Here is a 14,606-nt window from a genome sequence, read left to right on the forward strand (position 1 = left end):
CAGCCCTCTATATTTCTTTCTGTAGGACACAAAACATTCTTCTAAATATATGAGCAGTGGAGGGGGGATCAGACCCTTAGTCCTCTAGCTGATCTCTGGAATACAACTAAGATGTACTTCAATATACTCAATAAGATTTTCAGGAGTTTGTTAGATGTGAAACATCAGTGGTTATTGAAAGGATTCATATTTCTAAGTCCTTCAAGGGCTTCTGGAATTTTTACAACAAAGTATGAGGTTCACAAATGGAGATGTAATCAGAGCAGGAGGACTCCAGCTATAAATCTGTGCAGCAAGATCCAGCCTGAAGGTTACAAATGCCTGTGAAACCTGCCCCATGCTGGGGAACCACCGAGCAGGGCAGCCTTGTGTATTTGTAGACAAGCTGAAAAAAGGTGGGTTTTATTCTTTGTGCTCTTTTCACAGCGCCTTCAAAGCATGTCACCCCAAAATAAAGAGCTTCTACTTCGCAACTGACTGCCTTGAAGAAATGAACAGGTGAGTTGTGTCTCCTCTTGATTGTGGGATGTTCTTTATCCTGGTGCTTCAGCATTTCATCTCCACACGAACATACTCATGTAATGCTGGCTGATGGGTTGCTCAGGACTTAGTCCACTCAGGCTTCCATTAATTTTAGTAAGCACAATACATTCTCTGGCTCACTTTGCTGAAATTTTCTGCAAAGGAGAGTCAGTTGTGTTGGTCTCATTTACGTTAATTAGAAATTGGGTTTTGTTAATGGGCGTAAGGTTTATCACACTTGTGATTTTTTTGTTAATCAAGGCGGGAAGTCTTAGTGGGATCAATGTTTCTGTTATATAAAAACAATGCAAGCACACCAAGGCTCGTGCAGAGTGATGGGACAAGGTATTTTAAAGTTAGCTCTGGTGACAATCCGCAGTAACACGACATGACCTAAAACCAGAGAAAAACAACTTGGAGTAGTTTTTGTGACAGGGATGGGACTGAAATTGACATTAATTTATTTTTTTATGTGTAAAAAGAAATAAGAATCAACTTCCTCCCCACCCCTAAGAAAAAACCTCAACACTGAAAATCAGAAGTAACTCATTTTGTTCACCACATCACTGTCCCAACACAGAGCAGAGGCCAGTAAAGTTCCATTTTGGGGGCTGCAGTGTGCTTTTAGATATCCTTGGATGTGCTGGGAGGACATTCCAAACTTCTGACTGGACAAGGCCCTAGACAAGTTGATCCCACATTAAAGCTGGTCCTGCCGTGGGTGGGTGTGGGAACAGACACCTCCTGAGAGCTCTTCCAACCCAAATTACTCTGTGCTTCTCTTGTGATTCAGTGATGAAAGTGGAGGTTAGGAAAAGGTGGAACAGTGCCTTTGATCCCAAAAGGCACAGTCAAATGTCCTACCCCCTCCTGTTACATCAGGAGTTTGTGTATTCCCAGCTGAGGTGGAAAGCAAGGACAGGTGGGACAATGTCACCGCACTGGGAAGTCTGAAATCCTTCCTGGCACAGTTGTCTAAAACTTTAAGATTTAGTTTGTTCTTACTGTTTGCCAGCTTGGAAAGACAGAGCTACATCAGGATACAGCTGGATTTTTCTTTGGAATACTAATGCCTACAGATTATTATTGCATTGACCATTTCTGTTCCAAGGTTTACAGGACACAGTGTGCTGGTGTAGGAGACTGGCTGGCTTGAGACAGCTCAGGCCAGTTTATTGTCCACTGAGGAGGATGATGAGGTTCAGTTATCAGGATACTTTCAGGGTATAAGTTTGCTGGAACATGTTTTTTCCATGTTGTCCGTGTTCCATTGTTCAGTTCTGTTGTGTGGCTCAGGTTTGTTTGGACTAAAGCAGTGAGGATGTTCTGTTGTTTAACTCAGCGTGGGCTCTGCCTTGGCCTTTGTTACTGTGGGAGCTCTCCTTTCCTGAAGTGCCATTGATCACATTTATCTATTATACATAAAAGGTTCTGACTCAAGGAAAACCTGCAAGTCTTGACATAGCTCAATAAACTGCTTTTATAATATCCATTGATTTTTCCATGGGGAGCCAAGGGAGCTGCCTTTATGGCAGTGTACAGCCTTTGAGCAGAGGAACAGCTGGGAAGGTGCCAGCATGTCTTTTCATATCATACCACCACTTCATATCCTTTACTTTGGAATTTACAAGAGCCATTTTCCTGATTTTTGGGGTCTGATTCCCATAGGAGAAGGCAAAGGGTGAATTTCCACTTGAAGTATTTTGTGCACTGTTTTCCCTTCAGCAATGCTGTTCCTGTAGAACATTTGTAATTCACTCCTCACCCAAGTGATGGATGACTCTGCTACCTCTGTGAAATCCCTGGGCATCCCCTGCAGCTTCTCCATGCTTCCTGGAATTCCTTCTCCCACATGCCCTGTGTGAAATTCAAAACGAGGAAGCAAGATTCATAGATGAGAAGTGCATTTGAAATACTAATTTCACAAATCTCTCTCTTCCCAGCAAATTGCTGACCATGTAATGTGAGGAAACAGGGCAAATGGTTTGCATGGCATCTCCCTTTCCTGCTGTCACCACAAAATTTAACTGGATTTTCCGTGCTGACAGAAGGGGAGATCCTTCATGCTGAAAAGGAAAGGAGTTCTAACATGCAGAGGAACATCCTTTATTCACTATGTGGGGAATGTTTGCTCTTTCTTCAACTGCCTTTGCCACCAGCTCCTGTTTTAACAGCTCTTTTTAGACTTTCTTACATCAGGTTCACTCTTTAATAGTTTTTCCCACTCCAGAATATTTTAATCTGCCTTTGACCCGGCATTGCTGGTGGGAGGGTTGTACCCAACAGGCAGGAATTGATTTGTCTGTACAGATCGAGGTGCTCAGCTGGAGCTGAGCTTTTCCTGCTGTGCTTTCCAGTGCAGACACACTCGGCTCTGCAAAATTCATGCTCGTGCTGTTTTGTCAGGTCTTACACGAGCAGAGCCGTGTTCTTGGAAATGAATTAATAATGGAATTGATGAGCTCAGATTTTGCTTGCTACTCCAGGCTTGTTAAAGGTCTTATTTCCCAGAAGTGCTTCATCTATTACCGCCCCACACATAACCTGTTTATGGCTTTAATTAGCATTGAATTTAATATTCGGTTGTTTTACAATATCTACTTTATTTAAAACTTCCATGTCATTGAAGTCTGCAGTGCAGTGCATTTGCAACCTCCTCATGGGCTCCAAATATTAAATTTAAAAAAGTTTCTATTTTAGGCTGAATAATTTGATCACATTTGATTTGAATAACTGGGTTAACTTTGCAATTTTAATAACTACCATAAATCTTTTGCGTTCATTCAAAACACATAACAAATATCTGCTCCTGAAAGAGAACAATGATTGATTTTTATAGGGGTTACCCAACATTTTTCAAGGAAATACCTGAAATATTATAGTTCAATATTTCTTTTAAAATGAAACTGCTTGAAAATTGAAGTATTCTGAATTAAGACTCTATTGTTTACAAGCAAATTTTATGGTGTCTCCCATCTACCTTTATGTATGGGGTATAACTGAGTTACTCCAGACTTCCCCTAAATCATCCTGCTTATTACTAAAGTTTGTTCAACTGTCTCCCTTAAATTTGGGGTGATTTAGTCTCCTTGAGAGGTCTCGGCCAAATCAGATGGTGAGCCAGGATTAACACATCTTTTACAGTTTCAATGTACTTTGTCTTCACCTTAAACAAACCAACACCTCAGAAAAGGTCTTGGCAACTCAAAGTTTCGTACATGTGGCCCTATCAGACATTTTCCCTCTTAGCCAAGAGCTGCTGGAGAAGTGTCACACCTGCCTGGCCCAATTTAACAATAGGGCTGAGTAAGTTATTGCAGAGCTCTTACCCCATGAAAAGCAAGGATAGAATTCTGCAGAACAGGAAAGGTGCTTTTCAAACAAATATCCCTGAAATGGAAGTTCCCAGTGGTGCTGTAAGTAGACATAAAGAGCAGGTTTTCCCCTCCCTCCTTTATGTTCCCATAAACTTCTTTCAAACCCCTGCCCGAGGCCACGTCAGCCCTCTGATTTACTGTTCTCACATCAAAAGCTCTGAAGTTGCAGCACAAGGAAAACAATTTTGTGATCAGAATGAGCTGCAGGCCCAGGGACGGGGTGAAACCACAATGTTTATGGCAGTGAGCAGGGCAATGGTGGAGGAATACACCAGGAATTCCTAAGAGTGAGCTGTAAGTCTTCCAAATCTCCTTTCCTTGCTTGTCATCCAGCTCCTCGTTTCTAGGATTTATGGATGACTTACTGTAGAGCTGTGAACTTCCATTTCCCCCTTAATTCAGTTTGAGGCCCTCTGGTTTATAGCATGGCACTAAAGGAGTTTGCAATCCACAATTGCAATTATCCACTCAAATTAGCATTCAGGTGTGAATTCCTCCCTGGTGCAGGAGCAGGACCTGCACTGGCTTTCTGCACTAATTTAAATTACAAAATTAATTCTGCTGTAAATAATACCGCTGTGAATTGATCCAGTTCTTCTGGGATGCATTTAATATTGCAGGTTTTCTTCAGCTGCATTTGATATTGCAGAGTGATTCTAGCTCTGCCTGTGTCCCAGTCCAGACTGGGGTGGGAGACACTGGGCTAACACTGCCAGATCTGAGGATTTAGTAAGTGAAATAAGTAATATCATAATTAAGTAGTTGGGCACTTAAGAGGATTGTTTGACCTATTTGATTTGATTTCTTCAAGACTATGTGGAAGTAGAATTACATAATTTCTCAAGTAAATCATCCCATTTCTTAAAAAATTCCCCTCTAAATCTCCAAAAAACCCCCCCCAAACTTCAGACCATGCTAAACTCAGTTCTGTTGCTTATAAGGAATGTTTCCTTTCTCCAGAGCTTTCTTTTGGGCCAATCATTTGGTGAAAGCTGGGGCAGAGATCTGAATACATGAGTCAAAAGTTCCAGTGGAGTGAGTTTTTGTGACTGTTTTGGTAGATTTTCTTAGGGATTGCTATTGGTTTTATATGGAATTATGGTCTATCAGTTACTGTGTGCATATTCCCTGTGCTACATTACTATATTTATACAACAAAGGCTATTTTATTACCAGAAGGGTAATTTGTTTGCTACAGAAGTAACAAACTTCTGTCTGTTACCCACTGGGGAAAACCAAAAGCAACCAAACAAAAGAAAACCCTACACCAAACCAGACTTCTGAGCAGAGAGGCATAATTGTGCCTTTGTTTGACAGGGTGAAGTTCAAAAAAAAATTGAAAACAAAAATAAATATCCCACTAAGGGCATGAAGTAGATGCACAGGCGAAGAGGGCACGAATTGCCACGGTTCACTTGTCAGCTCTGGAGCTGTCTGGGGCTTTTTTTCCTGTTTTTCCAGGCTGACAAATCTAAGAAGACAATGCATGAAACAAGATCAACAGTCATGTCAAATTATCAAATCAGAGAGTACTTACAGTTTATCCCATGAATGATTTTACTTAACAAATCCCAGCAAGTGTGACAAACAGAGGAGTGGAAAGAGGGGCTGCTGAGAGTCGATACACTGGGAGGGATGAGCTCATGGAGAACAGTCTGCTCTGTATTTCACTGGGAGACATTTCTGGGCTTCTTTTGTGTTGAGGAAAATCAAAGCATCACTTCAACCATCCCTATCACAGGAACCTTTAGCCTGTTAAATGAATATATTACCTGCATAACCTTAGGAAATAGTGAAAATAATGTACCTTAGGAACCCAAATGGGAAATGTATTGATTTTTTAGGTGTCCAGCAGGAAAGAATGGTCAGGGAGAAGCAGCATAACAAGTACAAAATCAATTTTGAAATCTAATTCTGTATTGCAGAGAATTTTGCAGTGATTTCTGAAATATGATTATCCCACTGATGTAAAAAAGAAATTTAATACAAAGCTTTCTATTAGAAATTAAATATAAACTGCACTGAATGAATTCTGTTTATGAAATAAATGGTTCAAGGGAATCTCTATTTTAATAGACTTAAAGGTAACTTGATGCAAGTGAAATTTAGCATCTACTTCAGTTCTAGTTCTTCCTTTTAACCAAATAATCTAAGTCTAGAAGCAGTCTCAAAAATTAAGGAAGAGTTACTGCTGCACTGAAACATGTATAACTCAAACCTGAGGTGACAAAGGAGTGCAAGAATTATTGATGAAAAGAAGCAAGAAAGCAGTTCTTGTATTCAAGTTGTATTTATTTATTTATTTATTTAGGAAATATATAACTGTTTGTTTATTCTATCCTTTAGTGCCTCAGGATTTCATTGATTTAATTTTTAAAGGAACGTTTAACAGAAAGAAGTGGTGAAAGCAAGTGGATTTTTCTTGAATTTACACCTTCTCAGGATATGTTCTTTATTTACTTTTCCACTTGAATTAAACAGTTTCTTCTCTAAACCAGCCATCTGGTATGTGCAATAAGTACATCCAGAGGATATTAGCAAATGAAACTTATCTGTGCCTCAGAAACCCACTTCTTCCTGACCTATTCTCTGTCAGTTTATGAAACCTCTTGCACCACTTTTTTTAAGTTTTCTCTCTTGCCTTTGGTTTTTATTCTTCTGCACTAAAGGTGTTAGTTCTCTCTAATTTATAATAACTGAGATTGTCGAGTTGGTTTATATTTTTAACTGTGCTTTTTTTTACTCTGGCCTGTTAGAAAGGAACAGAGTGGAAAAGGGGGTGACTGTGACTCCACTATGAAAACTATAATTGCCTTTAATGCCAGAACCTCTCGCTAACCCTGGGATGGCTCAGCCCCACGTCCAGCAGGAGGTAAATTCCAGCAGCCAGGCATCAGAGATTATTGCATTTGCACACTGAGGGATGGCGTATTCTTGTTTTTAACGCCACGTGTTGAAGAGCAAGGCAATATGAAATATTTTCCCAGCATTTGAAATTGTTTGTCCCACCCTAACATTTGTCCAGTGTTTTTGTTGGGTGATCAGAAAGCAAATGTGCTCCTGACAACTGGGGGGTATTTCAGGCGTGAGTCACTCTTCAGTACCAAGCTTTGATTATTGCAGCAGCTCGTCAGCCCCTCTGCCCTGGGTGCCTTCGTGCTCATCACTGTCCAGCCTGGGGGCCACTCAGACTCTTGGAGGCCCTGGGCTGTAACCCCTCATTCTAACCAGAATTATCTCAGTAAATTTAACTTTACATCCTACCAGGCAGCTCTGTTTTCTCCCAAAGCCATGACAACAGTGCCTGTTTGTAACCAACAGAATTAATTAAAGCCAAGTCTGATTTATTTAGAATTTAATTGAGACAAAGCAAAAACCTTATTTATGCATTTTGATGGCTTTACTTGAGGCTCACCTTTCCCTGCCTTTGGTTCACCAGGGCAATAAAAAATAATTAACCCACTTCTCGGTGCCCTGTAGGTTGTTACAACGTGCCTTGGTAAGACAGAGATTATATATCCATGGGGATGCTGTACAGTATTGAAGGTGAAATGTTGAGGCAAAGGATCCCTGGGCTATTTAGTGCCGTTCCATGTCATCACAATTTCCATCTGGAATGCAAACCCCCTGCTCTGTTGGGTGGCCCAGAGTCAAACTTAGTGAAACATGTTGGTTAAGTTGTTTATTTACCAAAAGAAAAGAGGTTTGAAATTACCAAAGAAAAAAGGTGTGGTTTGGTGGTGGGGAGAGAAGCTGAGCTCCAGTGGGACTGCAAATGGCACCTGCCAGAACATGTGTGTCTGCTTCTGACCGTGGGACAGTCAAAGAGCTATTGGGGTACAGCTTAGAAACCAAATTACACCAACCATCTCCTGGGGTTTTGCTGTAGCTGCTTGTAAGGTGTGGCATACACAGCCTGGCATTGCCTGACCCTCACTCAGACATGCCCAGAGCTCCCAGGTGCTCCCCATCCATCCCTGGGGAGCTCATCCCTCATGGATGCTCCCACTGCCTTCCTGGGACCTGCCCTTTGCCCCCAAGGCTTTCAGTGCCTACAGTTCAGAACCAAATTCTGGAGTTTCCAAGCTCCCCATAAAGAACTTTTGATAACCTTGACTGCCAGTTTTCCTGAAAATGAAAGTGGTTTGCTCATCAAGGAAATTCATCAAGTTTATGCAGCATTCCTTTTGAACTGAGTTTGCATTTCCTTGGGAAAAAAAAAAAAGAGAAGTTAACTGTAAGAAAATGATCTGTAATCTCAGCACTTGTATAACTCCTGATTAACCTCAAAAACATTCACTCATGCTTTTTTTTAAAACACAAAGCCTAAAATGGAGATTCTACTTCTTTTCTCAGAAGAGATTTTATCATTATAAGCCACTGAATGTCATCAGATAACCCATTATGTCGGCTTGACAAAGAGCTGACTCTGAACTGGGGTAAATGAGGTAAGAAAGTCCTTGTAAGTGTAGCTGGGGATCATCTTGGCCTTTGAAAGAGAAAAGTCTGAGCAGCCTTAGAGAAGGAAGATTACCTTCAGCTAATTCCAGCTTTGGCCATGTATAAGGCTGATGCTCTGTATATCCTAAGGATACCCCTGTGCTCTGGGAGATCAACACTAACACTTTGGGTTCTACCTGAGCTTCCAAGATCTAGAACTTTCAAATTAACAATGAGCAGCAGGAGCAATCTGGTGAGGAAATTTAAGACAATCTGAATTTCCATCCACTGCCCACCCAAATGGCTGAGTCTGTTTTAACTTGGAAAATGGTAATTAGTCCTAATTTATCATTGGTGCTTAAGCAGAACCTCAGTTGAAGGCACTGAGCCATCCTGCTTAATTGCCAGAGGCATATGGCAAAGTATGACTAAAACTATTTTGCTCCAATGCTAATGAGTACAGAAATTCGGGAACTGTTGAAAAACTAGTGAATACAAACCCTTAATAATGGCCAGGGAATGATGTCATTCCAGTCCTGCCATAAAGAATCTGCCTTGCAGGAGCAGCAAATGCCAAACGATCGTTCGCAGACTGAAATGATGCTGGTGAGCAGTGTGGAAAAGCTGCTCTGCAAACCTGTTAATCCATTTTAAATGTACTTCCCTGATGATAAAGATGAGTTATTGATGTGCTGATACAAACAATGTCTGTAAGCAGAGCTAAAACCCTGCAGTTGGTATTTGTGACAACTAATCATCATTCCCGGTTTCAGTTCCAATTTGCTCACTTCTGTTTTCCTGAAAGGCAAAGCAATGTGACTGTACAATGCTTTATATTTTCATAGTTCTGCAAGTAAATTAAGCCCTCTCACAATTCCCTGTGAGAAGGAGGTGTTGCTGTTCCCTTTGGCTCCTTAGGAAAGCCGTGAGACCCGTGGAGGGCTTTGCTGAAGGCTGCAGTGAGTCAGTGCTGTATCCAATATTACAGATTAGGATCGTGGCTCTGAGCTCTGCAGAGCCTCCACCAGGAGATCAATAGTGCTGAACTGGGGGCTATTTTTAGTGGACAGTTCACTCTTCCTTCATTTTCTGCCTCCCTGCTGTGCCTACCACCTTCCACACACCCCTCTTAGACAATAATAATCACACATCTCCTTTTTTCTCTTCTACTACAAGTGGGAAAGAATTACCCTGGATATTTTCCCTGTTTTAATCTGCAAAACAACTTGTCCTTATGATACCGCAAGGGTTGTTCCCTAATGTCTTTCTTGAAGTCTCTGAAAGATGGTTTTGTCCTTTATTCATTAACCAAGAACATAATTATTAACAAATTTGATGTTGCAATGTTAAAAAAGGAAAAAAGAGCTGCTCCTAGAAAACCCTCACGTGCAATATATTGGAAAATTAATGCCATGGTAAATAATTTAGTCACAGAGTAAGGGGATGCTTAAGAACACATCCCAGCCATTACAGATGGCATTAAAGGGCTTTTTCTTTTGTTATGTTTCCTTGTTGATGAAAATAAGATAATTCTTGATTTTCCATTAGCTGAACATTACAAAGTGACTTTCCCCTCTGTGTGTTCATTTCCCCTTTTTCGAGCTTTTCAACTATATATTGTATGAATATTCAGTAATCTTATATGAAGAAAACTCTGAACCTAACATAAACTATAATACTTTTCCCACTGAAGCAGAAAATCTTATCTTTGATCAGACTAATTAATTTTAGGATAAAGAAAGAAACCAGAACATCTGATGGGAAATACCAATTCACCAAGTTTTGGTTTAGAAACTTGGTAAATTGCCATTTAGAAAATTTAAGCTTCCATGGAAAAAAAAAAAAGGGAACATGAAGTTGATGTCACAGCTCAACAAAACTAAATATTTATATCACTACTATTGAGAATCCAAACTAGCAAATAGCCAGTGGAATTCTACCATCAGGCTGTTTTAGCTTTCTGATGATGCGAATTTAATACAAGTTATTCCCTAATACAGGTTTTCATACAGTCATTATCATAATTCTATTTTCTAGGATTTTGGAAATTCAGGCAAGTTCTTGGAATTAATAAGAGTAGCAATCAGAATAAATGGGATATGCTCCTGCACACCACGTCTCTGGAAACCATTCTCCACACATTTGCAGAAGCAGCTTAGAGAGGGTTTGGTTCTGCTTTAGGGGGACATTCTCTGCTCTCCACAGGCTGTAAAAATTCCACCTATTCCTTGCTGCAGTTGGCATGCTTGTGTGAGAGCTCCACACTTTCCTGGTGACAGGGGGATGATTGATGTCCTGGTCCTTCAGGTTTCCAGGCAGCAGAATAAAATGCCAAGGTGTGATGCTGTACAAGGTAAAGACCTCCAGCAGATGTGGCCACAAGTCCAGAAGAACATCTGCAGTGGCCCGAACTGGGATGTCCTTCACTCGCAGTTTTTCACCTCTGAACATGCCTGGATTGTGCTTTTAACAGCCTGAACAGTGCTCAGCTTTTGCATTAACCATTGTCTCTGGCTTTTCCAGGAGTTAGGAATGTGTATGCCCTCAGATTTACATGAGATGTGCCTTTTAAGTATCTCTCTCTTGTTTTTTATCGTTCTATCAGATGGATGAATCGTTTGGGTCTCGCAGCAATTGGTTACACACCTGATGACAAGGACATTCATCCAGATGAAGGTAATGTTTCAGTGGTTGTAATTAGGAGAGGAGAGCAGACAGCACAGATCTGTTCAGTGTCTCAACAAACCTGGAGATGTCATAACTGACTCCTTTATTAACATATGGCCAACTTTGATAAGAATCCTTATCCTTGAATAACTCCAGTTATTGGTGCCACCACCAAAGAAAATAAAATCCTGAGTAACGATTTTAAGAAATACTTAAAATAAGTGATAAAGTGAATTCAGGGTGAGGTGTGATCTCCCAGATCCCAGCCCTCAGGGATGATCATTCCCCTAAAGCAAGTGAAGGCACCCCAAGCACAGGCAACATGTGCCTTTTGTGCCTCCTGAGCTCAGGTGCCAGCCTTGCCTTTTCCCACCACCCACAGTGGAATTATGCTGACACAATAAAGTGTTCAGGCTCAGTTCTACTTTGGCATCTGGAATGAAGTTTGTCTTTGACAGTCTGTGCCCTGAAGTTGGGGTTTCCATGCAATGGGAGTCAGGTGCCCAACCTGCTTTCTGTAACTCTGCCCTAAAGCGTTTGGAGGTTCACATACAGATAGATCTGTGTCTCTCAGTGCCAGACATTTCCACAAGCCTGTTCCTTGTGGCTGCCAAGCCCTATGGGTGACTGGGGAATGTTTACCTTGCCTTGCTAATGATTTTTGTAAAATGTGGGACCTGCTTTGTTGTAGAAAAGCACAGGAGTGAAACCAGGAATGTTTTGTTAGCAGATTACTGGAGCGAGAGCGACCAGGACGACATCGATGGCTCACTCACCCTGAAGCAGGAGGGCTCCTCCACACTGTGTGACACCTACCATCGAACACCCTCAGTGAGTCCCAAATGTTGCATTTGACAGTAGGTCACCAAAAAATCTCTGTGTGCCTTGAGTTGTGCTTTCCCCGTTCCGGAATATTTAATTGCTGTAAAGGTGGAACAAAGCCGGATCTCATTGTAAGAATGAAATTGTTGCTGTTCCTCATGAGCCAAGACCTGGATGTTTCCATAGCAAGTCAGTTGCAAAGGAAGGAGAGGTAAATATCTCCTGACACAGATCTGTCGCCACACTGTAAATATGACCTTTTTTTCTTGTAGGATTGGTGAGACTACACCTGTTAATAGGAACAAATGTTCAAACGTTGACTTCACTGCAGAACATGAAAAGAATGTGGTGGATGGGATAGTTTGGATTAAAAGAGACTGTTTTTCAAGTATGAGTATTGGATACTGGGGGATAGAGATTAAGGTCAGCTCACATTCACACAGTAATCATGTTTTGGTTCTTCTCAGAATAAACCTTTCTAGGCAAGGGGTTTTTGTTACAATACCATAGCAGTGATAGTATTGCAAAGAGAACATTTCTATTAGACAAAACACAGACAGGCTGTGATAATTATTCTATGTTTCTAAACACAGATAGGACTGTTCTCTATTTTTCTTTCAGATTTTTCTTCAGCGTGAATGACATGATCCTCACACAGCCAGAACCAAAGAAAGAGTGACTGAGACAACAGCATCACATGGGTGAAGTTCAGACTGATTTTCACCCATGTGATGCTGTTTTATCAACTGGGATACAGGTTAAGCCCCTCCCTTTCTGTTTTTCCACATTTTTGCCTTTCTCTTTTATTTTGAATTAAATTTGTACACAGACCCAGCAGAATTAACCAAAATAATTCCACAAGTTCAGCAGTCCCCCAGTCAAAAACCTTCTTGGGTGCTGAAATTTTTGTTGCTTGGGTTTACTTTTTGTTTTTCTTCCTTTGGCTGGATACATATCCCCTAAAAAGGGAAAGTAAATCCAATTATGGTTTCTTTTGGAGACTCCCATGTCTTCATGGCATACTGCTGGACTGAGTGTGAGCTGGGCAGGTCTTCAGGAAACCATCCTCAGTGTTATACTGTTCCTTCCACCAGGAGCTGATTGTGGGCAGAGAATGTGCAAAACGAGAATAGGGAGTGGTTAAAATATGGCACTTGCATAGAAGTTCTCACTGCTAATTATCTTCTGTTTCCTCTAATTATCTTCTGTTTCCAGAGGTTCATGTTATGACATATCAAGCACATCAGTCCATTGATTACTGTGTATCACATCACGTTCTACACTGCAGTCCCTTGCTGGGCTCTGTTCAAAGCCCTGTCTCACGGTCAGGTGTTCCTGTGTCTTCCCAGGTGAATTCCTCCAGCCCATTCCCCGAAGCCAAACAAGGCCGACACTTTTCAAGCGAATCGACGTATTCCCAGTCGTCTGCCGAGGATTCCCGGCAGGATGCAGCCGGCAGCACCCACTCCTCGGGCTGCAGACCCCCCTACCGAGAGCGGCGCTCGTGGCAGGACCTCATCGAGACCCCCTTAACCAGTTCAGGGCTGCACTTCCTGCAGACTGTTCCTCCCGAGGCCGAGTACTCGAGCGGCCGGCCTGGAATGTCCCCGGACAAACGGAGACAAGCCACGCTGCCGGTCCAGAGGAGACATCATTTTGAGCAGGACGGGCCTTTCCCTCTGGTGGAGTGTCCCAGGGGCACAGCTCCCACGGCAGGCCCCAGAAACAGCGCAGCCAAAGCCTCCCCAGGAACAGGGACGTCAGGGTCAAGGGCCGGGGAAAGTCCATCGAAGGGATGGATGACAGTCTGGAAGAGAAAGTTCCCATTAGGAGGCACAACAGTTTCTGTGCAGAAGGTAAGCTCTGGGAGGTGCCTCGATCCTCTTGACTGCCATCAAAAGCCAGGGCAGTGTTGCTGGTATTCCCTGGAGGTTTTTTGTGGTTGAACTGCTGGATGTTGGCAAATTCATCCATCACTGTACAGGAATTCATATTTGAAATTCCAGGAGCTAACACTAAGAGCTTTGGGATGATCAGAAAGTTGTTGTTTTATCAAAACAAACACTGGGGAACTGTGTAATAGGGTTAATTTATTCATGAAGCTGCAGTATTGCAGCTTGGGTTTAGAGACTTTGCTGAAGCAATTAGATTTGTTGTTAGGTTTCTATATTTCCTTTCAGAAAACATAAAAGAGATTGAAGAAATCACAGATGGTCTGCAGGAGCTGTACAAAACCCTGGAAGAAGCCAGTCTGTCAGCTTTTGGGGAGCAGCGTCCTTCCACCAAGCAGGAGTTCCGCAAGTCCTTCGTAAAGCGATGCAACGACCCCGTTATCAATGAGAAGCTTCACCACATCAGAGTTCTCAAGAGCACTTTAAAAGTAAGGCTTTAGCATTGGCTCTGTGGTAAGGAACACAGCCTAGTGAAAGTATAATCATAGAGTCACAGAAAGGTTTGGGTTATAAGGGACCTTAAGGCCCACCCAGTCCCACCCCATGACATGGGCAGGGACACCTTCCACTATCCCAGGTTGCTCCGAGCCCCATCCAACCTGGCCTTGAACACTTCCAGGGATGGGGCAGCCACAGCTTCTCTGGGCAGCCTGTGCCTCACCACCCTCACAGTCAGGAATTTCTTCCCAATATCTAATCTAAACCTGCTCTCTGGCAGTGGGAAGCCATTCCCCCTTGTCCTGTCACTCCATGCCCTAAATCTCTCAATGGTTTCCGTGGATGAGACTTTCTCTGTAGCTTTAAAATTAAGTTGCAAATAAACTAA

General features: G+C 42.1%; 1 protein-coding gene across 1 annotated transcript in view; it reads left to right on the forward strand.

The window, feature by feature from the left end:
- Positions 1 to 14,606, forward strand: part of LOC126637552 (connector enhancer of kinase suppressor of ras 2-like) — a 173,232-nt gene that overhangs the window by 151,306 nt on the left and 7,320 nt on the right. Inside the window, 6 exon segments of the mRNA XM_050310900.1 lie at positions 427 to 498; positions 10,945 to 11,015; positions 11,734 to 11,837; positions 13,178 to 13,517; positions 13,520 to 13,684; positions 14,009 to 14,208. Coding sequence (XP_050166857.1) covers positions 427 to 498; positions 10,945 to 11,015; positions 11,734 to 11,837; positions 13,178 to 13,517; positions 13,520 to 13,684; positions 14,009 to 14,208 — 952 coding nt within the window.

Source organism: Myiozetetes cayanensis, unplaced genomic scaffold (genome assembly GCF_022539395.1).
Source record: "Myiozetetes cayanensis isolate MyiCay16 unplaced genomic scaffold, myiCay2020 scf15, whole genome shotgun sequence".
NCBI classification, from domain to species: Eukaryota; Metazoa; Chordata; class Aves; order Passeriformes; family Tyrannidae; genus Myiozetetes; species Myiozetetes cayanensis.